We start from the raw sequence: 25,578 nt of genomic DNA on the forward strand, positions 1-25,578 counted from the left end.
CATAAAACATGTGTCCTTCTCATGCATGGATCTACTTGGATGCGCTCTACCAGGAAATCGTGGAATTATGGGTTAAGAGTATTTTCCCAATGATGGCTAGGTTAATAAATTGTTCTACCATGTTTACAGGGTAATTGATGGGGCCAATGTCAAACACAACAGAGCAAAACACGAGACATGGAATATCTAAATATGCGCTGTAACTGTCACAGATCAAGCTAAATGACGGAGATTAGTTTGGAGAAAACAATATGGTAACACTACTTGACACCTAGTGTCAGAACAGTCATGTCATAACAGCTGACAAACCGGTCATAATATGGTCATAACACTGTCATGACACATATTTACATGTGACATAGATCACTTTAATTTATGGCTGATTATGGACAGTGTCAAAAACCCACCTTTCCTTTTGTTTGTTTAAGTTTCTTAAATCCATTGTGAATTCTGTAGTCATGTTTGGTTGTTAAATCATATAACTTGCAGAAAACACACTTTATGACACTGTCAGGAAGCATTGGGACCATCCTGTGCCACTTCACTTTGACTAATAAAATACTCTATAAAAATCATACAAGACAGATAGGCCTATCATGTACATGCCCTTATTTCAGTCATTAGTCAAAAAGGAGGGGCTCTTGTCCTGCTCCTGAAGTCATTCCAATCAGAAATTGGGGTAGGTGCATGTCTGACACTGTGCGCAATTACAATTATCATTTAATAAAAGGTCAAAAATCAGAGAAAACGTTGTACAACATAAAAATTACTGTTGACATGTAGGTTATGGTGGAATAGAATGGAATGTTTTGCCTCGTCTGGTAGGTTGTTTGACACTTATGGAGTCATAACCAGCCATAAAAATACCCCAAAAAGGTCATGATCATATCGTGTCATGATCATATGACAAGTTGTCAGCTGTTGTGACATGGCTGTGACTGTGTCATAACACTAAGTGCCAAGTAAAGTGTCATCAAAAATACTGTATCATACACGCAAGCTGAAAAAAATTGCCATCCACCAAAACAAAAGGTTAACATCTTAGCCATTTATTGTTCAACATAACACTTAAAAAAAGGTCAGAAAAATAACATAGCAAATCCATCTGCAAAGGTGCTATCCTTCCAAACAATGTGAAGAAAGCACATCTTCAGTGTAAGGCTTTTGGGTGGGATTCGGTGTCATTACCGTCATGATGCATTTCCTTTGATGAGTTTCCTGCTCCTTTTCCAGGCAGTGCCCGCTAACCGCTAGTATGAAAAGGAAATTAACCCAACAAACCAATACTACACGAATGTAACGTTGTGAGAACGTGAGCGGATAACTGGGGTTTGGAAGCCAGGCAGTGTGGGGGTCATTTGTGCCAAATCTCCAACTACTCCATAATGCCTGAACGGAATGGAGGGGGCACTGATGTCACCGATGGCAACGTGGAGTAGGAAAAAGTCATGTGACATTTAAGTCTGTCTGAAACCCAAGGTAAAATCAGTTTGGGCCGGAAACATAAAAAGACCTTCGGTGAAAGTGAAGAGTGACTTAGGGAAGGCTGGGTGCCGGAATATGAAGTGTTTAAGAATAATAAAAACAGCAGCATTTATTAGTACAGAGAAATAACTAGAAACAGCATACTGGTACACAATGATATATTACTATAGGGCTGATTAAATACCTTTTGTGATTGTAAAATACAGTGACTCACAATAGCCAGAGCGCAATTACTGTAACTTAGATCTCTCTCATATCGTAATATACAGTAGAGTAATATCACATTCTTAACACATCACATAGCAAAACCATAAGCACAGAGATGTTACATTAATCTTTCAATTGTATATTATATTCAAGAGTGAATATACAGCACATAAATTACATTTATGATAATTTGCAAATAAATAAAAAAGTGTCAGCTTAATGGCATTCAATAACTGAATAAATTGTGCAAAAACCACTGGAATCATTTTAAACAGCAGGGGGCAGTGTTGATCCTTCAACACTAACAAAAGGGTGTGTTTGATGCTGACCTATGGAGCTGGTTCAATGTATTTTACAACCCCTTGTTTGTTATAAAGTTAACCATTTTACCTAATTTGTGGTAAAAATGGGTACTCAATCTGTAAACTGTAGGCAGGCAGTTAATGCTGAATTATATATTTTTTTTACCCTCATCTTAGACCAATAGCCAGAAATTCTCCCAATGGGTTGAATACCTGAACCTTTAAAATGGTAATCAATACAGTTTGGGGGAAAAAAATGGTAGGCTCTACAATAGACACTATTAGATGTGTCTATTGTAGTGCCTATCGTTGTTCAGTAGGAAAACAGACGTATGGACCTGATAGAAAGAGGCCTATTAGAACAAGATAGACAACACTCCTTTCACATTACCAAGCCAGTCATTTACATTGTAACCAGTAGGTTGCTTGGAACAGAACATCTTGGCACACTGTATGTTTGTGTTGATGGCAAAAAGGTCTCAGTAACTACAGTAGGTTAGGTTGTATAAATCCTAGGTCTTCAGATCATACAGGAATGTTAGACATGTCTGGACTATCACTTTGTTTTAAAACAGATTCATTAGGGAAAAACAAAAAGTTTGCACGATGGTGGTTATGAATGGTAGTGTGTGATGCGTGAATAATGGTTGGTGTTACGAGGCAACTTGGGGTCAGAGCATCAGAGTTAGAGAACATCCTATTAGTTAGCACCATGGAGTCACAGAATCGATACTAATCAAAATAGATCTACAAATCACTCCATCTTATATCCTCAACAAAACAGATAGAAAAATGCATGAAAGCATCTTTTAAAATACAGATATTGGAATACAAGGGAAATGTAGAGGAGTTAGCGGTGGGAGGATTGAGTGATCTAACGTTGGACAGAAACTAAGTGTGTAAATGTTGAATTTATGGGGCAATTAATTTATAGAGCTACAGTAATGATACAGTATAACAATTAAACACATGTACTAAATGATACCTACACATTATAGACACATTGCTTAAATATGTATTTACATGATTCATATTTATATTTAAAAAAGAAGGAATAGATAGTGCTGTGTGAGCAACCTAGAACTAATCCCACTTCTATTCCTTCCATCCGTGGACGCACCAATAAGTCAGTAGACCTCTATGGTGAGCGTTATCCGATTTGACACATGGGACGAACAGGGTGAACAAAACGGTTCTAGAACCCTCTTTAGTGCATCATGTCCAAAATGGAGTTAGGACTCAATGTCTGGATCCAATGTCTGTCTTTCACTTTTTAAGATGACGTCAAGTCAAAAGGCAACACCGGATATCTGAGGGGTGACGTTTATATCTTGGATTCGATCATACAATATACTTTAATAGGATGGTAGGGCATTGAGATATTTAAGCCAAAAGAAGCATAACATTAGCATACACATATTTTGGTGCAAGGCAGTGAACATGTAAGGGCCAATTGGAATTTCCGTGAGTGACGTTGATCGACAGCGGAACTGTAGATCTATGGGACGGACAGAACGGATGTGTACTATGGAATTAATAGGCGGTAACTCTGGCACAGTATGTGCGTATTCCTTTAGCTGATACCATGGTCTGATACCAGACCTTCCATGTCTCTATGGAATGATTTGTTGATATACCAAATATCAACCAACACTAAATTTGTCCCTTCCTGGTGTGATGGCAAGGTGCTTCGCTGTCACACCCAATCAGGAAGTCTAGACCAGGTATTCCCAAACTGGGGTACATGTACCCCCAGAGGTACGTACGCGCAATGCCGTCGAGGGTACGCCAAATAAAAATGTGATTCACATTAAAAAAGTATATTTATATTTTCCAACGCAGCCATAAAAATCTAATTAAACCACCGAAATAACAAAGTCAAATACAGGTAGCCTAGTCAAATAATTAACCGTTGAGGGAATTCCAATTCTCTCCCGAGCCCGTACGGGAGTTGTAGCAATGAGACAAGATAGTAACTACTAACAATTGGATACCACGAAATTGGGGAGAAAAGGGGGTAAAAAATTTTTAAAAATTAAAAGGCCAGTGTCCATAGAGACACATACCAGCTCTACTGGTAGTACTGCTACTTCCAGCAGTACTACACCTGCACCTGTCGACAACACAAGTTGTTCTGCTTCCACGAGCAAATCCAAAGCTAGCATCAATAATTCTACATGTTGTAGTCCAGCTAGCATGGACACTGACAGTTGTAATTCTGATGCAGCCGAAGAGCTACTGCCCCCTTCTCCGGGAAAGTACCGAACAGACAGGGATGTTGGACCATCGATGAGAATTACATTGATTTGGGGTTCACTAATATTGGGAGTAGTGCCTTTCCTCAGACAGTGTGTTATATGTGCAAAAGTACTCTCACAACTCAATGAAACCTTTACTCTTGCACAGACATTTAGAAACAAAAAAACATGCCAATTTTAAAAAGTAAGCTACAGGAGTTTTTGGAGCAAGAATTAAGATGACTTTTGAGTAGTAAGACATGTATAAAAAGCAACATATACCATTAATAAGGGGCTAGAAGCGTCCTATATGGTGAGCTACTGAGTGGCTAGGACAGGCAAGCCCCATACTATTGTGGAGGCCCCCCAAAAAAACTACAGCCAATGCCTTCATCAAACACTGTTTCACGACGCATCAGTGACATGGCAGGAGATGTTTTGAAGCAATTGCTGCTTCGCATACAAGCCAGTGAACTCTGAGTTACAGCTGGATGAGTCAGATGTGGCAGGCCTGGCCCCTGGGGGGGGGGGGGGGGGGGTCAATTAAAGAAGACATCCTCTTCTGCAAACCACTGGAAACCAGGACAGGATATTTTTAAAGTACTGGACAGTTTTGTTACATCAAATGGATGTGTGGTAAAGACGTGTTGGTATCTGTATGGATGGTGCAAAAACAAAGACAGGGAGACATAGTGGAGTGGTAACGCGTGTGCAAGCAGTTGCTCCTGACGCCACTTGGGTACACTGCAGCATCCACCAAGAGGCTCTTGCTGCTAAAGGAATGCCTGACAGCTTGAAAGATGTTTTGGACACTACAGTGAAAATGGCTAACTTTGTTAAAGCAAGGACCCTGAACTCTTGTGTATTTTCTGCACTATGCAATGATATGGGTAGCGACCATGTTACACTTTTACAACATACAGAAGTGTGCTAACACGTTTTTTTTTTATTATTATTATTGAGAGAAGAGCTTAAAATTAACTGACCATAATTATCACTTGTCTGACCGCTTGCATGATGACGAGTTTCTCAAGACTGGCCTATCTGGATGATCCCCCCCCCCCCTCGCCTCAATCTAGGATTACAGGGACTCTCCGCAACTTTATTCAAAGTGTGGGACAAAAATCGAGGCTATGATTAAGAAGTTGGAGCTCTTCTCTGTCTGCATTAACAAGGACAACACACAGGTCTTTACATCATTGTATGATTTTCTGTGTGCAAATGAACTCATGAAGCTTACGGACAATGTCAAATGTGATATAGCAAAGCACCTCAGTTGGGTGCTCAATTACGCAGGTACTTTCCCGAAACTGATATCGAATCCAGTTTATCCCTTTCATGCCCTGCCTCCAGTCCACTTACAGATATCTGAACAAGAGAGCCTCAAAATTGCAACAAGTGGTTTTGTGAAAATGTAATTTAAAATCAGAAGCCACTGCCAGATTTCTGGATTAGGCTGCGCTCAGAGTATCCTGCCATGGCAAATCACACTGTTAAGACACTGATGCCCTATGCAACCACGTACCTATGTGAGAGTGTATTCTCGGCCCTTACTAGCATGAAAACTAAATACAGACTGTGTGGAAAAGGATTTAAGACAGACTCTCTCCAATACAACCCAACATTGCAGAGTTAAGTGCATCCTTTCAAGCACACCCTTCTCATTAACCTGTGGTGAGTTATTCACAATTTTCAATTAACAAATATGGTTTTATAATAGATAGCAGATTCTAAACAATTGGATACCACGAAATGGGGAGAAAAAGGGGTAAAATTAAAATAAATAAAATACAATGGTTTTATATGTAAGATGTTAAAGAGCAAAATTATTATTATTAATTATTATTATTGCCTGGTCCTATAAGAGCTCTTTGTCACTTCCCACAAACCGAGTTGTGACAAAAACTCACTCATTCTTATGTTAAATAAATCGTATAGTGTGTGGCAGGCGTAAAATGATGGCAACAAAAAACTACATTTGAGAGTGCGCTGACCCTGGTGCTAGAGGGGGTACGCAGCTGGAGGTTGAACGTTTGAAGGGGTACGGGACTATAAAAAGTTTGGGAACCACTGGACTAGACCAAATTAACCAGTGGCTGTCAAAACATTCCAGACTGGTCAGGGATCATTTTGTTGGTGTCATGACATCATTGTAGTCAGACAGCCCTGGCAGTGGGATACTATGAAAATATTGTGCTATAATCTATTATTTGTACCTCAGAGCTCCAAAAGTGGCACACAGGGAGAGCTGTCCAGTGTTCTAAACCTATGGTCTAGGGAATGCTTCATTGGTCAGGTCAAAACCTCACACTAGGAGAACTTTGGGGCTGTATGTACTAGCAGTGGCATGTATGTTATTGGAATATAGAAAGAGAAGATGGGTGACAGAATATACGTTAAAGCACTGAGCCATGGTTAGAAGGCTTCCATCTCTCCTCTGCCTAAGATAACTCCCCCCGCTGTTGGGACAGATGTACCCAAGGATACCGGCAGAGAAAGAGGACAGCAGCATGACAGATACAGTTTGTGTCAGAGAGAGAGTTAGTGTGTGTGACTGTCAACATGCATGCACAGTGCCGTGAAAACCTCTTTTTGATTTCAAAACGTTTGTCTATTTTTGATACGGAACGTTATCAGATCTTCAAAACCTAATACGCGAGTACACTAATAAATTAGTTAAAAAAATTTAATTCCCTTGTGTTGCGTCCTTACACTCAATAACTGGTTGTGCCACCTATAGCGTATGTGCGCAACCAATTGCTTCCTGTAGTTGTTGATCAGTCTCTCACATCGCTGTGGAGGAATTTTGACCCACTCTTGCATGCAGAACTGCTTTAACTCAGCGACATTTGGGAGTTCAAGCATGAATTGCTCATTTCAAGTCCTGCCACGTCATCTCAAATTGGGATTAGGTGTGGACGTTGACTAGGCCATTCATTCCTAAAGTTTAGATGTCGCTTTAGACACTTTGTGCGTTTTGGATCATGGTCTTGCTGCTTGACCCAGCTGTGCTTCAGCTTACAGACGGCTGGCCTGACATTCAAGTAGAAATCATGGTTCCCTCAATTTAAAAAAAAGGCAAGTCGTCCAGGTCCTGAGGCAGCAAAGCATCCCTAAACCATCACATTACCACCGCCACGCTTCACCCGTTGGCATGAGGTTCTACAGGAGAACGTCAGGTCATCCGTCTGTTAAAGCTACGCCAGAAGTTAATGGGTACATGTAGGAGGAATGGACATGGTAGGGTCAATGGAGGTTGGATAAGAGCCAGGAGCTTGGAATGTTACTAAGTGAAGGAAAAGGCAATTGCATGGTTGCGGTCACTGATAAGGGTGGCTAGCTGTGGATTAGAGAGGAAAATGGTTGCCAAGGTCAGGTCACATGAAGCGAGAAGGAACTGTTTATTACCCAGATCACTTACTTTCCCGCCCAACAACGATGTTTAGGGAAAAGGAGACTCCGTCCTAAAGGGGAGGATAGAAATACTTGTGCTGGAGGAAACACTACCGTCTTATGCAGCTGTGTGACCCAGTGGGTGAATAAACTTGGTTTGAGCTTTACTAGTCATCTGTGAGCTTTACTCTATTGTAGAGCCTAACAGCTGGCGCTGCAAGCAGGGTCAACCACGATTTACAGTCTAAATAGAGAGTCCGAATCAGTGAAACAGGAGCCGGCACCAAAAACAAGGTAGGCACAGTTCCTATACCCGTTATCACTCATTCTGACATCTTGTGGAGATGAGTCGTAGGCTGAACCAATTATAGGATTCGGACCTAGAAAGCCTGAGCTTATTCAGTAGTCCCATTGTATCGCGACTGATCGTAGATTTAGGATATTTGGTAAGTCACGGAAGGTAAGCCCGAGCAGGCTAGTACCTGCAGAGGGTAAGTCCTAGGGGGAAAGGGGGCAATTACTTTTTCCCCCAAACAGGGGCATTGTGTGTTGTATTACTTTGTTCACTCCGGTTCCCTTTATCTAATCTTAGGTTGAAGCTCTGCTAACATTCCGTATAAAAAAAATGAAAATGAGAAAGGGGGCAAATACTTTCACAGCACTATATGTATATGCATGCATGTTACAGGTTGTGGATGTACGTGTGCGCATGTGTGTCTGAGTGATGTGTTGCTGGCCGGGGTGGATTGAGTCCGGTTGGCTCTTAGGGGAGCACAGGCCTTTCGAAGGCGTTAAGTCACGCTCTCTTATTTGGTCTTCAACTTGGCCATCTCAACTGGCATCACCCCACTCAACTTGCCCTCTTTCGCCAGCGTCTCGTTGAGTTGGCACAGCTGGCGCAGAAAGCCGTCATTGGGGCCGATCGCTCTCTTGAGCCTCACTGTGGCGACCGCCACCCGGGCGTCCAGCTTGTGGCGCAGCATGAGGTAAGCGATGACAATGGTGGGCGAGCGGCTGTAGCCCTCTCGGCAGTGGACATACACCTTCCCTGATGGACAGAGACAGACACTTAGGGCTACATCCCAATTCTCTTTAAGCAACTCCTTTCCTTCATGAACACTGACGGTTGAGAGGACTGGATAGGGTTTCACTATACTGCTTGCAACCATCAAATCCTGTCAGATCTGTGGTCTTAAAAGGAATACAAACAAAAACAGGAGAGGATTTAAGGCATTAGGATTCTGACGAAGACGGCGACTGAAGTAAAAGAAAAAAAGAGGGAAGACTGAGGTACAGTGATGACAGGAGGTGAGGGAACAGATGCTCCAAATATAACCTTGCCTGGCAAAGCATCTCAGCCAGGGAGATGCAAATCTAGGGCCTACATAACGCAGCGCCTACATTTCCAGGTGCGCACACTGATCTGATGAGGCTATGGGAAGTGGTTAGGTGCAGTGAAGATGGTTGACATTGACTTATCTGCCGCAGAGGTCAGGCCCTAGATTTGCATCATATATATATATATATATAAATATAAGACACGCTCAGTCAATAGAACATGCAACCTGGCTGGCAACACACACTCGTCCACTTGAGCAGCCCGGCTGACGAGTCACATGCTCCAACGCTGACATTTCCACAGCTCTGCACGGTGGTCACAAAATGTCACGATCAAGCCTCGGTGGGTTACACCAGGACTCTTTACCCATTAGGAAGGGACTGGTGTTACGGCATCGTGTGTCTCGTTGGAAAGATGTGTCCACCACCTCTTTCTCTTCCACCTCCTCTACTGTCGTACACTGATTTACTGGGGTGTCGACGCAGCTGCCGCCTAATTGGCTGAGAATATTGTGCCGCTGTGTCAGGGCTTCCATTAAATCCACGCCACAAAACAGTGTTCAGGGCTCCAATGAAATGGGCCCCCAGGGTATGTCAACACACCAGTAACATTTGGGAGAGGAGAATGGAGCCAGAGGTGTGGTCAGCGATAAGATGGCTGTTCTTGTTCTTTCCGTCTACAGATGGCTGTTATGAATTACAGAGTTTTGGTTGAAGTGATGGGACTCCTTTGATCTCTTCTTGTTTGCTTCCTTGATAGATTTCCATTTGTTTTGTGTTGGTGCTCGGATACAAAATCTGACATATTTCAAAGAGTACGTCTTAAAGTACTATCAAACGCAATCAATGTGCTGTTCAACGCAATGTGTTTCACTGTCCTGGTACTGTACATCAAATGGTCCTCTTTAAGTAGCATCTTGTAAGCGTGTTTTACCTTTGGAACACAGAGGAAAGGAAAAATAACTTGTGGCAAAGTGGTGTCTGTTTACTCTCTATGGAAAAATGTGTGGGGTTTGGTACAACATCAGAATGTTCAAATTTAACTGACCGAAACATCAGCTGATACAGCAACGTGGAATAGGACTAGCCTGAGAAACAGTTTACAGGAGTATCCATCTCCACTTTGTTAAGCCGGAGGACTGATGACGTACACGGATTAAACAAAACATTAGGAACACCTTCCTAATATTGGATGTGCACTCCCCATTACCCTCGGAACAGACTCAATTCGTCTGGGCATGGACTCTACGAGGTGTCAAAGGCGTTCCACAGGGATGCTGGTCCATGTTGACTGCAATACTTCCGAGAGTTGTCAACATTGGCTGGATGTCTTTTGGGTGGTGGACCATTCTTGACACTCACAGGAAACTGTTGAGAATGAAAAACCCAGCACCGTGGCAGTTATAGACACAAACTGGCACGCCTCGCAACTACCACCATACCCCAGTCAAAAGCACTTAATCTTTTTCTTGCCCATTCACCCTATGAATGGCACACACAACACAATCCATGTCTCAATTGTCTCGAGGCTTAAACATCCTGTAACCTCCCCTTCATCTACACTGATTAAAGTGAATTTAACAAGTGACATTTTGTATACTCCGTGTCTATTCCAACATTAAACGTGTTAGATCCTGTGCCCTGAAGGACAGTTGCTGTTACTCCCCTTCTCATAACTTGGACTTGGAGAAACAAAGGTCTGTTTACAGTTTTTTACCAAAGGGGAACAAACTATTGATAGCAGAGGATGTTAGAGGAGTCACTCAACCTCAAAAAGCACAAGAAAGAGGACCGACACCCATCATCTCAGATGAGGAATCCAATAAAATGGTCAAACGCCACTCACGTACCCCTCAACCAACCAGTACACAGTATCAGTTCTCCATGTTTGACAAGTAGTATGGAGCTGCTGCATGGAGTATTGCAGCTTTATCCTTTGTAATGCATTTCCTGTGAATCTGGTGATGTTTTTTCCTCTGTTCAGAGAAATTAGCCATTTGAAGTCACATGCATTATTTACCATAACATTTGTGAGAAAGTACCAAGCTTTGCCCACTAGATGCCACTTACGGAGTACCACTATCCAGTTTTTCAAAGCATAGTGGTTGCATCATGTTATGGGTATGCTTGTAATCATTAAGGACTTTTTAAAGAATTTTCCACGCAAAATCCTTGAGGAAAACCTGCCTTAATCTCCCAGCGTCTGGTGAAAAGCAGACTAATTCACCTTTCAGCAGGACAATAACAGAACACACAAGGCCAAATCTACATTGAAGTTGCTTACCAAAAAGACAGTGAATGTTCCTAAGTAGCTGAGTTACAGTTTTGACTTAAAAATCGGTTTGAAAATCTATGGCAAGACTTGAAAAATGTTTGTCTAACAATGATCACCAACAAACTTGGAATTTTTTAAATATTGTGTAATCCAGGTGTGCAAAGCTCTTAGACTTACCCAGAAAGACTCACAGCTGCAATCGCTACAAAATGTTATTATTTAGGGATGCACGATATATCGGAATCGGCTGATATTAGCTAACAATGCCAACATCGGTATCGGCCAGATGTCTAGTTTAACGCCGATGTTAAAAACCCGATGTCAAAGCTGACTTGCATACCTATATAATGTAGGTACACGACGTAATGACGCCACGTAAAATGGTACGCTACACGTGTAACACAGCATTCCTAACCTAGCCCACAATGTCTGCTGTGTGGATCAAGCAGTCAACAAGTTGAGCAGTCATTTGAAAGAGTAAGAACATTTTAGAGACAACTCAAAGGCGAAATCCATTAAAGCCAAGATAATAGAATTCATTGCCCTTGACAATCAACCGCTTGTCGTGGGTGATGTTGGCTTTCGCCGACTGGTCGGGCACCGGTGCGCTATTTTTCAGATGTAGCCCTACCGGAGTTACACAGTAATAGCGCCACTGTGATCAGCTTCACAACATACATACTACGGAACGCCGTTTGGGTCTTTGCGTGTCATAAAAGATACAGTAGCACTGTCAAAGCTGTACAAATGAGTCAGCAAACAGAGATGCAGTGCATTAGACCACTGCGTCCGTATGGGTGTTAACTATTTAACTGTACTATAATGCTTAGAAGGTCGCAAAAATTGTAAGTATCAGTTATCATCGGTATTGGGTTTTTTTTGGCAAGGAAAATATCGGTATCAGCCAAAAATGTCATATCGGTGCATCACTAGTTATTATACAGTATTGAACACTTATGTAAATTAGATCTGTATTTAACTTTCAATACATTTGCAAAAATACATTTGCAAAAAAAACATAAAACATGTTCCCAATTTGTCATCATGGGGTACTGTGTGTAGATGGGTGAGATTTATTTAATACAGCCTGAATTCAGGGGTCAAGGGGTATGAATACTTTGAAGGCACTGTATAAGAGGCAGTTGCCACTATTCTATCATATAGAAATCAGGTATTTGCTTATAAACTACATGGTGAAATGGTTTAAAGACACAATAATCACCTATGAATAAGGTAAAAGAGAACCCAGAGTGGTTAGACTCACCTTTGCCATTGTTGTGTGCCAGAGCCTTCTCAATAAAGTCCGCCCCCGCCCAATTTTTCAGTTTTTGATTTGTTAAAAAAGTTTGAAATATCCAATAAATGTCGTTCCACTTCATGATTGTGTCCCACTTGTTGTTGATTCTTCACAAAAAAATACAGTTTTATATCTTTATGTTTGAAGCCTGAAATGTGGCAAAAGGTCGCAAAGTTCAAGGGGGCCGAATACTTTCGCAAGGCACTGTATCTGCTTTATGAGTAGTGTGTGACCCTAGGGCGGCAACACATACATTCTAAGTAATTTCAAATTAAATTTCATACGCCTAATGCACGGTTCTGACGCCATCTGCCTGGTGGCCAACCTGCTGCTCCCCTCTCTAGTTCGTTATAAAAGATGTGAGTGTTTGTGTTCTCAGAAGTACACCAACTAATGAGTCTCCTCCATTCCAAAAATACTGAATCTTAGGAGTTGATTACTAACGGAAGATATATTTTATACTAAAAATGTATTGGTAAGTCACGGTATTTAACACACTAAAGTACTTTGTGTGCAGGCAGGCTGCGCAGAGGCAGATCCGAGACATTTTGATTGACAGTTCTGGTTGCCTAGTTGACATTAGTCTCGCTTCAGAAGCGTCATTCCTTTACAGCCAAGTAAAATGCCTGTTCCAATGGCGCATTTAAAAAGACGTAGTGTAGGCTATCCTTCCAGACAAACATGCCGTATCCAAGGAGCTTTCAAGGATGACTGCGGTAGATGACTTCATTGCCCGGCCCTAGAGGTCATATATACACGTTAATAGGACCATTATTCTGCATTGTGAATAGACATGGAATTTTATGATTTTTTCTTATCGTTTTAAAAATGACACCCCTAGTGCGTGTCCATTTTTTTGATTGAACAGCAGCCAGCTACTCATCAGCTTGATCTATGGTAGCAACAGCTCTAGCTGACCTACAGTATATCACAGACCATGTGAAGCCACTAGTCTCCGGAGTGGACAGTTGTGTGAGTGGATTTTAAATCGATAGGCAGTCCATACATCTTAATTGTACCTACGCCTTAACTCTGCACTGGGGGATGATGCTTCACAAAATGCAAGGTCATATTAAACATTTTAATTGTGTAAACCAATAATAAAACTGAGTGAAATATTCCATCTAATTTCCTGTAAGAACAAATGAGATGCACATATATACTGTGCTGTCTCAAATATCTAACGGGTCTACTTTACACATTTTAAAAACAAGGCAAAAACAGCCTTTTGCACAGACACCTCACCCCCTTAACCCAGGGGTGTCAAAATCAGTGTCGGCAGGTTTTTCCCTTTCAATTAAGCACTAGACAACCAGGTGTCGGGAGTTAATTACTAATTAGCGACCATAATCAAGAAAAAGTGTGAAACCAGCAGACACTTGGCCATCCCTGGAACGAGTTTGACACGTGCCCTAGAGCAGATCACTCTGTCATGCTGATTGAGTTTGAATAACAGACTGGAAGCTTCAAAAGGAGGGTGGTGCTTGGAATCATTGTTCTTCCTCTGTCAACCATGGTTACCTGCAAGGAAACACGTGGCATCATCATTGCTTTGTACATAAAGGGCTTCACAGGCAAGGATATTGCTGCCAGTAAGATTGCACCTAAATCAACCATTTATCGGATCATCAAGAATTTCAAGGAGAGCAGTTCAATTGTTGTGAAGGCTTCAGGGCGCCCAAGAAAGTCCAGCAAGCGCCAGGACCGTCTCCTAAAGTTGATTCAGCTGCGGGATCGGGCACCACCAGTACAGAGCTTGCTCAGGAATGGCAGCAGGCAGGTGTGAGTGCATCTGCACGCACAGTGAGGCGAAGACTTCCGGAGGATGGCCTGGTGGCAGCAAAGACACTTCTTTCCAGGAAAAACATCAGGGACAGACTGATATTTATAAAGGAACAGGGATTGGACTGCTGAGGACTGGGGTAAAGTAATTTCCTCTGATGAATCCCCTTTCCAATTGTTTGGGGCATCTGGAAAAAAAGCTTGCCGGAGAAGACAAGGTGAGCGCTACCATCAGAACTGTGTCATGCCAACAGTAAAGCATCCTGAGACCATTCATGTGTGGGGCTGCTTCTTAGCCAAGGGATTTGGCTCACTCACAATTTTGCCTAAGAACACAGCCATGAATGAAGAATGGTACCAACACATCCTCAGAGAGCAACTTCCCCCAACCATCCAGGAACAGTTTGGTGATGAACAATGCCTTTTCCAGCATGATGGAGCAACTTGCCATAAGGCAAAAGTGATAACTAAGTGGCTCAGGGAACAAAACGATATTTTTGGGTCCATGGCCAGGAAACTCTCCAGACCTTAATCCCATTGAGAACTTGTGGTCAATCATCGAGAGGCAGGTGGACAAACAAAAACCCACAAATTCTGACAAACTCCAAGCATCGATTATGCAAGAATGGGCTGCCATCAGTCAGGATCTGGCCCAGAAGTTAATTGACAGCATGCCAGGGCAGATTGCAGAGGTCTTGAAAAGGGGTCAACACTGCAAAGTGACTCTTTGCATCAACTTCATGTAATTGTCAAAAGCCTTTGACACTTATGAAATGCTTGTAATTATACTTCAGTGTTACTAAGGAATACTGAAGTATAATTACATCTGTCAAAAATATCTAAAGACACTGAAGCAGCAAACTTTGTGAAAATGAATATGTGTCATTCTCAATTTTTGGCCACGACTGTGCAATAGAGACTTCCTTCTACAGCATGGGCTTCCTGTACATGGCCCTTTATATGGGTAAAGGGAAAGTAAAGCTATACAATCTACTAGATTGACGTATTCTATATAATAACATTTAAAAAATGTTTAATGCACATGTACTCAATGTGGATTTTTTGTGATGCCAATGAAAGTGTCTCAATATCATTAAACAATATGGAATTGTTTCATTTAATAAAAAATAAAAATAGGGCTTCGTATCGCCCTTGAAATACAAACACGAACGTTCAAGAGTGTGCATGAGTCTGTAGAATATTCACAATTTCCTTCAGAGAAAGAGAGCAACCTCCTCCCTAGATCCTGACTCAGTTCCATTACATATAAGAGTCATTGGACGAAGGCGTCTTCTGTAGGGGGAAGTATTGTTAAGAGCCGCGATGCTCGGTCTGAACATTAAAACACATATCGCTTGAGGTACGGTTTTGAAAGCATAAGGACTTTTTCATACCTGCAAGAAATTATTTTCAAAAAACAAAAAGGTTAAATTGATACACCTTTATAGGGTTAGGGTTCCCACACGGCCATGTTACAGCGTTTAAGGAAATCAGGGGGAAGACAGAGTGAACTACTTGTGCTTATTAGCTATCTGCTTCTCTGAAATGGAAGACATTTTCGCTGGTCAAATTATCGGTGATGTGATTAAAGTACTGGGATTTATGTTTCTAGAACCGTACCGCAACCGAGTCACATTTGGATGGAGTATTTGGCTGTTTTGGCTTTGAGCCAATTCACCCTTAAAAGCTGCAATAAGTAACTTTTTTGGGCAACTGACCAAATTCACATAGAAATGTGTGTTATTGATCTGTCACTCATTGAAAGCAAGTCTAAGCAGCAGATCTGTTCTGTGCACCATTTCTATGCTTCCCATTCTTACCTTTTGTTTACTTTAGGTTTTGTACACCAGATTCAAACAGTTGTAAATACAATACTTTGGGTTATGGAAAAAATATTACACTGCGGTTTAGATGGTACAATGACTCTCTAGACAATGGTTGCATCTGTCACAAACTGAAATTAGGCAAACTTAGAATTTTTGCAACCAGGAAATGGCAGTGATTTCTGCATATTGCACCTTTAAAAACAACATGTAAGATTCTTGGACTAAGGAGTAACTTTAGACTCCTTTAGCCCAATATTGGGCTACCTCCTCCCATGCTCGTGGCAAATATTATGAAGAGATTGCATTCGCCTAAGGCATAAAATACATTACTTGACAAGGTTAGTTCAATCCAATTGAATCCGGAGACACCTTGTCTTGACGATGTTTTTGAAATGGTTTGATTTGGAAAATATTCGTTTACAATTAGGGTTTTAATTGTTGGTGATGAAATTGTATACTAGGGCTCTCCAACCCAGTTCCTGGATAGTTACTGTTCTGTAGGTGCACTCCAAATCTAATATAGCGCACCTAATTCTAATAATTAGCTCGTTAACAATCATTTAAATTACAACCTCAGGTTGGTGCCCAAACCTACACCAAGTGTAACTCACCAGGAACAGGGTTGGTGAGTCCTGTTCTATACAATTGTTATACATTAGAAATTGTTCGGCACAACTAACGCACACATTCCTCAGAATTCGGTCAAATAAAAATAACTTACGCGTTACCAACGTATATTCTAGGGAAGACCTCGTTGAAATGCTGTGTTGGTAAACTGTAAAATCCGCTGCTGTTTGACAAAAGCTCGTTCAGTTGTTGCACGGTAACCTCGTCGTCTGGCACGGCGACTTCAGCTGGTGGTGGTTGCTGCTGCTTTGCCGGGCTCGATTTTTTCATGGTTCCAGGCTCTCTCCGAACTGGCGAACAAACACGTGTCAGACTCTTGAGTCGTGTCAATTTATGATTTTGCAGAATTTTATTCTCCGTTAAGTCATGTTGTGTAACCTACACGGTGTCTGAAACCTACGCGCTCTTCGTTCGCAGACACACCCCAGCTCGCCCACCGCGGGTCAGACACTCCGGATAGGAATTGGTTGACAACACAAGAGTGGCTACCGGAAAATAAGGCAGAGAGGGCACCATTAAAGGGAAAGTAAACCCATTTTTACATGTGGCCTTATTTTCCTTCTTTCTGTGCTAGTTGATTCCCCGCCAATTATATTTTTTATATATTTAGTTTAATTACAGAATAAATTGGTTGTCACATTTTGGCGAGTCATCACTTGCCATTGACTATAATGAAATATGCAAATATGTCTAAAGCATCTTAAAAACCTTTTTTCTTTCTTTTTTTTTCTTAAAAAAAACATTTAAACACTCCATACCAACACATATTACATCATAGCTTGTACTAATCAGAGAGTGGAAGACATGTCTCTAAAATGTAGGCTCCCTTTTTGTGAACAGTCCCATCACAAGTCAGACTGTTGAATAAACTTAATTTGAACGTCTGCTTATTTTGTCTTTATGTAGCAGGTAATCTGAGACGATTGTCTTTTTTTACAGCAACTTCTTTCAGACTGATAAGCCATGCAGCATGGTAACAGTCTGATGATTAGACAACTTAGATGAGAATCCCATTCTGAATGATGACTACGTCCACTGACATAAATACATTTTTCTAATTATGCTGTTTACACATATATACAAAAAGGAAAATATGGATTTATGGGACAGCGGAACATTAAAAAAAATAGTGCAGAGACATTCAGAATGGGATGCTGATGTAATATGAGTTGTTTTGGAGCATTTTCTAACATGTTATAGACACATTTTAACAATGCATTGTAATCAATGGCAAGTGAAGACAGCAAAATGTGTCTACCAATTATCTCTGTAATGAAACATAATATGGCATTTCCCTCTAAAAGGACCCATGAGCAACAACATGTGAAGTTCAGAGGAGCATGTCAAATTGGGTGTCTATATATATTTTTTAATTAAGGCATATATACAGTGCATTTGGAAAGTATTCAGACCCTTTGACTTTTTCAATATTTTGTTACGTTACAGCCTTATTCATAAATAGATTACATTATATTTTTTCTCATCAATTTACACAGAATACCCAATAATGACAAAGCAAAAACTGATTTTTAGAAATGTTTGCAAATATATTACAAATAAAAAACAGAAATACCTTATTTACATAAGTATTCAGACCCTTTGCTATGAGACTCGAAATTGAGCTCAGGTGCATCCTGTTTCCATTTATCATCATGGAGACGTTTCTACAACTTGATTGGAGTCCACTTGTGGTAGGTTCAATTGATTGGACATGAGTTGGAAAGGCACACACCTATCTATATAAGGTCCCAGAGTTGACAGTGCATGTCAGAGCAAAAACCAAGCTATGAGGTTGAAGGAATTGTCCGTAGAGCGCAGAGACAGGATTGTGTCGAGGCAATGATCTGGGGAAGGGTACCAAACAATTTCTACAGCATTGAAGTTCCCCAAGAACACAGTGGTTTCCACCATTCTTAATTAAATGGAAGAAGTTTGTAAATACCAAGACTCTTCCTAGAGCTGGCCACCCAGCCAAACTGAGCAGTCGGGGGAGAAGGGCCGGGGTGAGGGAAGTGACCAACGTGTTCTTGGTCACTTCCCTGACCCCGGCCCTTCTCTGCAGCCTACAACCAAATCTGGTGTCTAAAACTGTTCATGTCTATTATATGATCACTTTCTCTTTGCCCCATTGCTTTGTTTGAGTGATATTTTAATATATCCTGTATCCTTAGCCTATTTCTTACCAAATTCCTTTCCATTGCGTGTCCCTCTGCAATCATGTTTTTCAGTAGGCTGTAACAAAGTACTTGCGATAAGTGAACTATTAGTTTTAGGGCGTGTTAGGGAGGTCATAGGGTTAGGGCGTCATAGGGTTAGGGGTCATAGTGTTAGGGCGTGTTAGGGAGGTAATTTGCAGTGACCTCCCTAACACCCCCTCTTACCCATTTTTACACCACTGGTACTCTCTGTTGTCATCTATGCATAGTCACTTTAATAACTCTACCTACAGTTGAAGTCGGAAGTTTACATACAGCTTTGCCAAATACATTTAAACTCAGTTTTTCTCAATTCCTGACATTGAGTAAAAATTCCCTGTTGTAGGTCAATTAGGATCACAACTTTATTTTAAGAATGTGAAATGTCAGAATAATAGTAGAGAGAAGGATTTATTTCAGCTATTATTTCTTTCATCACATTCCCATTCCTCCTGACAGAGCTGGTGTAACTGATTCAGGTTTGTAGGCATCCTTGCTCGCACACGCTTTTCAGTTCTGCCAACAAGTTTTCTATGGGATTGAGGTCAGGGCTTTGTGATGGCCATTCCAATACCTTGACTTTGTTGTGCTTAAGCCATTTTGCCACAACTTTGGAAGAATGCTTGGGGTCATTGTCCATTTGGAAGACCCATTTGCGACCAAGCTTTACTGACTGACTGCAAGACTGATGTCTTGAGATGTTGCTTCAATATATCCACATAATTTTCTATTTTGTGAAGTGCCCCAGTCCCTCCTGCAGCAAAGCACTCCCACAACATGATGCTGCCACCCCCGTACTTCAAGATTGGGGTGGTGTTCTTCGGCTTGCAAGCATCCCCCTTTTTCCTCCAAACATAAAAATGGTCATTATGGCCAAACAGTTCTATTTATGTTTCATCAGACCAGAGGACATTTCTCCAAAAAGTCCGATCTTTGTCCCCATGTGCAGTTAGAAACCGTAGTCTGGCTTTTTTATGGCGGTTTTGGAGCAGTGGCTTCTTCCTTGCCTTTCAGGTTATGTCGATATAGGAATCGTTTTACTGTGGATATAGATAATAGGTCCTTTGCTGTTGTTCTGGGATTGATTTACACTTTTCGCACCAAAGCACGTTCATCTCTAGGAGACAGAACACGTCTCCTTCCTGAGCAGTATGGCGACTGTGTGGTCTCATAGTGTTTATACTTGCATACTATTGTTTGTACAGATGAACATGGTACCTTCAGGCGTTTGGAATTTGCTCCCAAGGATGAACCATCTTTTCTGAGGTCTTGGTTAATTTCTTTTGATTTTCACATGATGTCAAGCAAAGAGGCACTGAGTTTGAAGGTAGGCATTGAAATATATCCACAGGTACACCTCCAATTGACTCAAATTATGTCAATTAGCCTATCAGAAGTTTCTAAAGCCATGACATAATCTTCTGGAATTTTCCAAGCTGGTTAAAGGCACAGTCAACTTAGTGTATGTAAACTTCTGACCCACTGGAATTGTGATACAATTGATTATAAGTTAAATAATCTGTCTGTAAACAATTGTTGGAAAAATGACTTGTGTCATGCACAAAGTAGATGTCCTAACCGACTTGCCAAAACTATAGTTTGTTTACAATACATTTGTGGAGTGGTTGAAAAACGAGTTTTAATGACTCTGACCTAAGTGTTTGTAAACTTCCGACTTCAACTATACTACCTCAAATAACCGGTGTCCCCGCACATTGACTCTGTATCGGTACCCACATCTATATAGTCTCACTATTGTTATTTCACTACTACTCTTTAATTACTTGTTACTTTTATCTCTTATTCTTATCAGGATTTTTTGTTTTTTAACTGCATTGTTGGATACACCTGTTGTATTCGGCGCATGTGACTAATAAAATTTGGTTTGATTTGAATAAAGGTGTGTGCCCAGTGGGTATGGCTTGGGTGGATGAAGTCTTTGACACTTTTTTGGGCCTTCCTCTAACACGGCCCTGGTATAGAGGTGGCAGGGAGCTCGGCCCCAGTGATGTACTGGGCTGTACTCACCACCCTCTGAGATACAAGAGTATCTGTTGTTATGCTCATACTGCTTCATTCAACCATAACATGTAAGGCATATAGTAAATGTGGTACAAATGGGTCTAAAACTGCTTTTGTGTACACTCCAAACTAAATTCTCATCACTTCAGGCCCAGACATTGACGAACCAGTAGGGGTCACTCTCCCCTATGCAAAAGAACAAAAACAACAACCCAAACTACAGTACCACTTCGTTCTGAAGACCATAGATACTGTAGAATCATCCAGACGCTCGGTGCTGTACTCTATCATTATATGCATCGTCTTTATATGTTTATCATGCATATAAGCATGGGGTGATTGTTTTGCCTATCCCCCATTCATATCAAAATCAGTGCATCCCAATGAATAAGAAACCATTGCCTTTCCCTTCGTCACAGTGGTCCATCATTTCATCTTGCTTCTCAACAATACCTAATTCCAAAGGGAAGGCCCAACAATGGTGATCCATGATTAATATACAACCATCAGCCTGTATAGGCAGCTTGATCACACATGACTATAGAATTAACTTACTGCTATGAATGCTTTGAAACTATGTAAGGTTATATATAATAGTACACATTTTGCAAAGCATGTGTAAAATGCATGATGAAAGTACCCCTCCTGCGTGTGCCTGTGTGCTACTCTGTTTGAAGGGTCTGCTCACCATTTTGTTTTCTGCCCCCTGACCAACAGACCCGTTGTGTCTGTTGTCCGTTGGTTAGGTGGCAAAAAACGATTGACCTTTTCTTGTTCAGACACAGGTGTATGTTTTTTTTTTTTTTTTATTCGGTCAACAATTGGTTTACTCATTTTTTTTTTTATTGTTCAAGATATATCAAAGACTTTTACAGATAGGCCACCAGTCATTTCAAAATAAAAAGTGGTTCCTTCATTGTAAGCCTTTGTAACGGCTGTTGTCGGTGGAAGGTGAGGACCAAGTAATAATACTCAAAACTGAACACTGAATAACAAAAACAACAAAGAAACAACCGAAACAGTTCTGTCTGGTGCAAACACACAAAGACTGAAAACAACCACCCACAAAACACAATTGAAAACAGGCTACCTAAATATGGTTCTCAATCAGGGACAAGGATTGACAGCTGCCTCTGATTGAGAACCATACCAGGCCAAACACAGAAATGGAAAATCATAGAAAAACTAACATAGACAACCCACCCAACTCACGCCCTGACCATACTAAAACAAAGACAAAACAAAGGAACTAAGGTCAGAACGTGACAGCCTTATATAACGGCCCACAAAAATAGAAAAAGAGGGGGAAAACGGTTGAATCAACACAGCATGCGTATCGTGTAAATAGGATGGGGACGATCAGAGAGTGACATCACAGCAACGGGAGATGATGGTCTACTATTATTCAGACCATTCAAAATGTCGCATGCAGAAACCTGCTGGGACCTGCTCGTGCCTTTGCCAGTGGTTCATACCAGTTCACCACAAGTGGCTCCTAGAATCATAAAGAGTAATGGTGTGTTGTACTACATATACAGGAGGGATATTGGCCTCCAGTTATTGACTTTTGTTTCTATAAGAGAGGAATTATTCTGGTTGTTAATGTCCACCCACACGACTGAGAGTCGAATGAGGATCATATTGCTCCTAGCCTTATTCCATGCACTAAAGCTAAATTATTAACATTACAAGTCCAGGCAAAACATGTTTTTATTTAATACCATCTATATTAGTCAGACATCGCATATTGAGTTAACTGCTTCTCTTTTATAGGGTAGATTTTCATTGTTTTACAATATGGAACACGGTTTTTGTGTCATATATAGGCTAATATCTAGCTAGTGCCTGAAGGGAAAAGATGACTCAATTTGGGCTTTTGACATTGACATTTGGATGGAGTTACAGCGTTCGCTAGGCAACAAAGTACATAAATGGCATCAGCAAACCGGCTTATTTGTGGAAAGGGTTTCTAGCATTTTCTGCAATGCGATTTACTACCCCTTTGTCAACGTGGCTGAACAATGGCCCTGTTTTCCACCCTGACTAGTTCTAATGTTATTTCAACCATCAGGTGATTATCACAGCAGCCCAGTGTTGCCAAGTAGTCTCTGTTTGTGAGTAATCAAATGTTGACCCCAGCAAAAGTGTATGTGGGCGTGTGGGTAGTAACAAGGCTAACTCTTTATCTAAGCTGACAATGGGTTGCTGTCAACTCCTAGGATAGGGGAGTGGATTTAAATAATGTCATGCAGGCATACAGTCAAAGTTTGGACACACTTATTCATTCAAGGGTTTTTCTTTCTTTTTTTACTATTTTCTACATTGTAGAATAATATTGAAGACATCAAAACTATGAAATAACACATGGAATCATGTAGTAACCAAAAAAGTGTTAAACAAATCAAAATTTGATTTTAGATTCTTCAAAGTAGCCACCCTTTGCCTTGATGATAGCTTTTCACACTCTTGGCATTCTCTCAACCAGCTTCACCTGGAATGCTTTTCCAACAGGGTTGAAGGAGTTCCCACATATGCTGAGCACTTGTTAGTTGCTTTTACTTCACTCTGCGGTCCAACTCATCCCAAACCATCTCAATTGGGTTGAGGTCGGGTGATTGTGGAGGCCAGATCATCTGATGCAGCACTCCATCACTCTCCTTATTGGTCAAATAGCCCTTACACAGCCTGGAGGTGTGTTGGGTCATTGTCCTGTTGAAAAACAAGTGATAGTCCCACTAAGCGCAAACCAAATGGGATGGCGTGTCACAGCAGAATGCAATGGTAGCCATGCTAGTTAAGTGTGCCTTGAATTCTAAATAAATCACAGACAGTGTCACCAGCAAAGCACCCTCACACATCCCACCTCCTCCTCCATGCTTCACGGTGGGAACCACACATGGGGAGATCATCAATTCACCTATTCTGCGTCTTACAAAGACACAATGGTCTCAAATTTGGACTCATCAGACAAAAGAACAGAATTCCACCAAATTAATGTCCATTGCTTGTGCTTCTTGGCCCAATCAAGTCTCTTCTTATTATTGGTGTCCTTTAGTAGTGGTTTCTTTTGAGATCTGTCTGTTACTTGAACTCTGTGAAGCATTTATTTGGGCTGTAATCTGAGGTTCAGTTGACTCTAATGAATTTATCCTCAACTGTCCATTGATTGAGAGGGGTTGGGTTAAATGTGAAAGACACATTTCAATTGAAGGCATTCAGTTGTACAACTGACTAGGTATCCCCTTTTTCCTTTCCCTTTCCATTAACATTTTTCTTTGCTTTTATAAGAGCCTAATGCTTGTTGTCTACTTGTGCAACAGAATGGTGTAAAAGGCATTGCATGGTGTCCCCCTAGCTTTTCTAACTCCCATAGCATTTTATCTTGGACAAAGTGATTGTCACATCCAAAATAATTCATAGGATGTAATGACGTTTTCACTCTTTCCATGTAAGTTTCATTGCGATTGTCAGTCATTCTGAAAATAACCCGGCCATGTTGCAAAGTTCTATAATCCACTGGACTTACATTTGAACACTGGACCGACTAGGAACAAAGCTGAAATACGTTGTTTTGTTTCCCTTTTTCATTCGTGATCTCCATCTGTGACCTCTCTAGGCCTTCATTTCACAGTACCTCTGGTCTATGCAGTAGGATTGGGTGTGTTAAATATAGGCCATCACACCATCGCTGTGACTAAGAATAAGACTGGAGTGGGTCAAAGGGAAAGAGAGAGACAGCTAGACAGCTAGACAGCTAGACAGCTAGACAGCTAGACAGCTAGCTCAGACAAGGGTTCTGAGTGCGTGTGGCTTAATGGTTTTAAAGAAAGATTAGGCTACCTGGCCAAAACACCACACCACCACACACCTCAGAAGCACCCACATCATCAACAGCAGCCCCAGGGCCAGGCAGGCGTCTCAGACCGACTCAAAGAGGTTTACTAACATAGCCCTATTTTGGAATGGTTCAGTGCCAGTTCTATCTATAGCTCAGCAAGTTAATCACAAGCAGGATTGGCAAGATGTATCAAAACGGGAGCCTGAACAGAAAATGGATCACTGAGCCTGGTGTGATTTTCTGCTAATTCCGTCCATAACACTGTTCGATGGGATCTGATGTGCCAAGTCTGACCATAACTATCAGTAGGTCTATCTGAAGCAGGGCTCTGGTGTGGTGACACATATTCAATGCTAACAGCCGCTCTTGGGCCAGAAGCGACATGAATGGGTCACACTTTTGGCGGATTGGCGAAAATATTCATATAAACCCTGTCATCCTAGGCAATTGGAAGAAAATACGCAAAAAAACAATTTGGTGGATTTCTCAAGGGAGGATTTGGTGTCTTGAGATTACGGCTCAGTTCAGATTCAATTCTGTTTACCAGGGAAAGATCAGGAGACGAAGTCTCAGGGCCTGTCATTTCCTGGAGGGTTGTAGCCACTGCAAAGTAGTAAAGTACAAAGTAAATTACTACAAGACGTGCAATGTAGTCTATTCTTAGTTGAGAGAAAATAACCAATTAACCAAAGAAGCTGTCCTTCACTGCATAGAACTAATGATGAATGCATACTTCTATACTCGATTATGTAAT

At 41.2% G+C, this 25,578-nt stretch overlaps 1 protein-coding gene across 1 annotated transcript; it reads right to left on the reverse strand.

Moving 5' to 3' along the window:
- Positions 1-8,139: 8,139 nt before the first annotated feature.
- On the reverse strand, positions 8,140-17,188 carry LOC139377111 (dual specificity protein phosphatase 3-like). The gene is made up of 4 exons (XM_071120138.1): positions 16,864-17,188; positions 16,137-16,146; positions 12,502-12,610; positions 8,140-8,672 (listed from the first exon to the last, which is right to left on the reverse strand). The coding sequence occupies exons 1-4, from the start codon at positions 17,037-17,039 to the stop codon at positions 8,431-8,433; spliced, it is 537 nt and encodes a 178-aa protein (XP_070976239.1). The 5' UTR covers positions 17,040-17,188; the 3' UTR covers positions 8,140-8,430.
- Between the last annotated feature and the right edge of the window lie 8,390 nt (positions 17,189-25,578).

The sequence above is a fragment of the Oncorhynchus clarkii genome, chromosome 20, assembly GCF_045791955.1.
Source record: "Oncorhynchus clarkii lewisi isolate Uvic-CL-2024 chromosome 20, UVic_Ocla_1.0, whole genome shotgun sequence".
Classification (NCBI taxonomy): domain Eukaryota; kingdom Metazoa; phylum Chordata; class Actinopteri; order Salmoniformes; family Salmonidae; genus Oncorhynchus; species Oncorhynchus clarkii.

Coding starts and splice junctions, on each gene's coding strand:
- LOC139377111 (XM_071120138.1), bottom strand. CDS start 17,039: ATGAAAAAATCGAGCCCGGCAAAGCAGCAGCAACCACCACCAGCTGAA. Junction 8,673..12,501: donor GGCACACAACAATGGCAAAG/GTGAGTCTAACC, acceptor TCTGTCCATCAG/GGAAGGTGTATGTCCACTGC.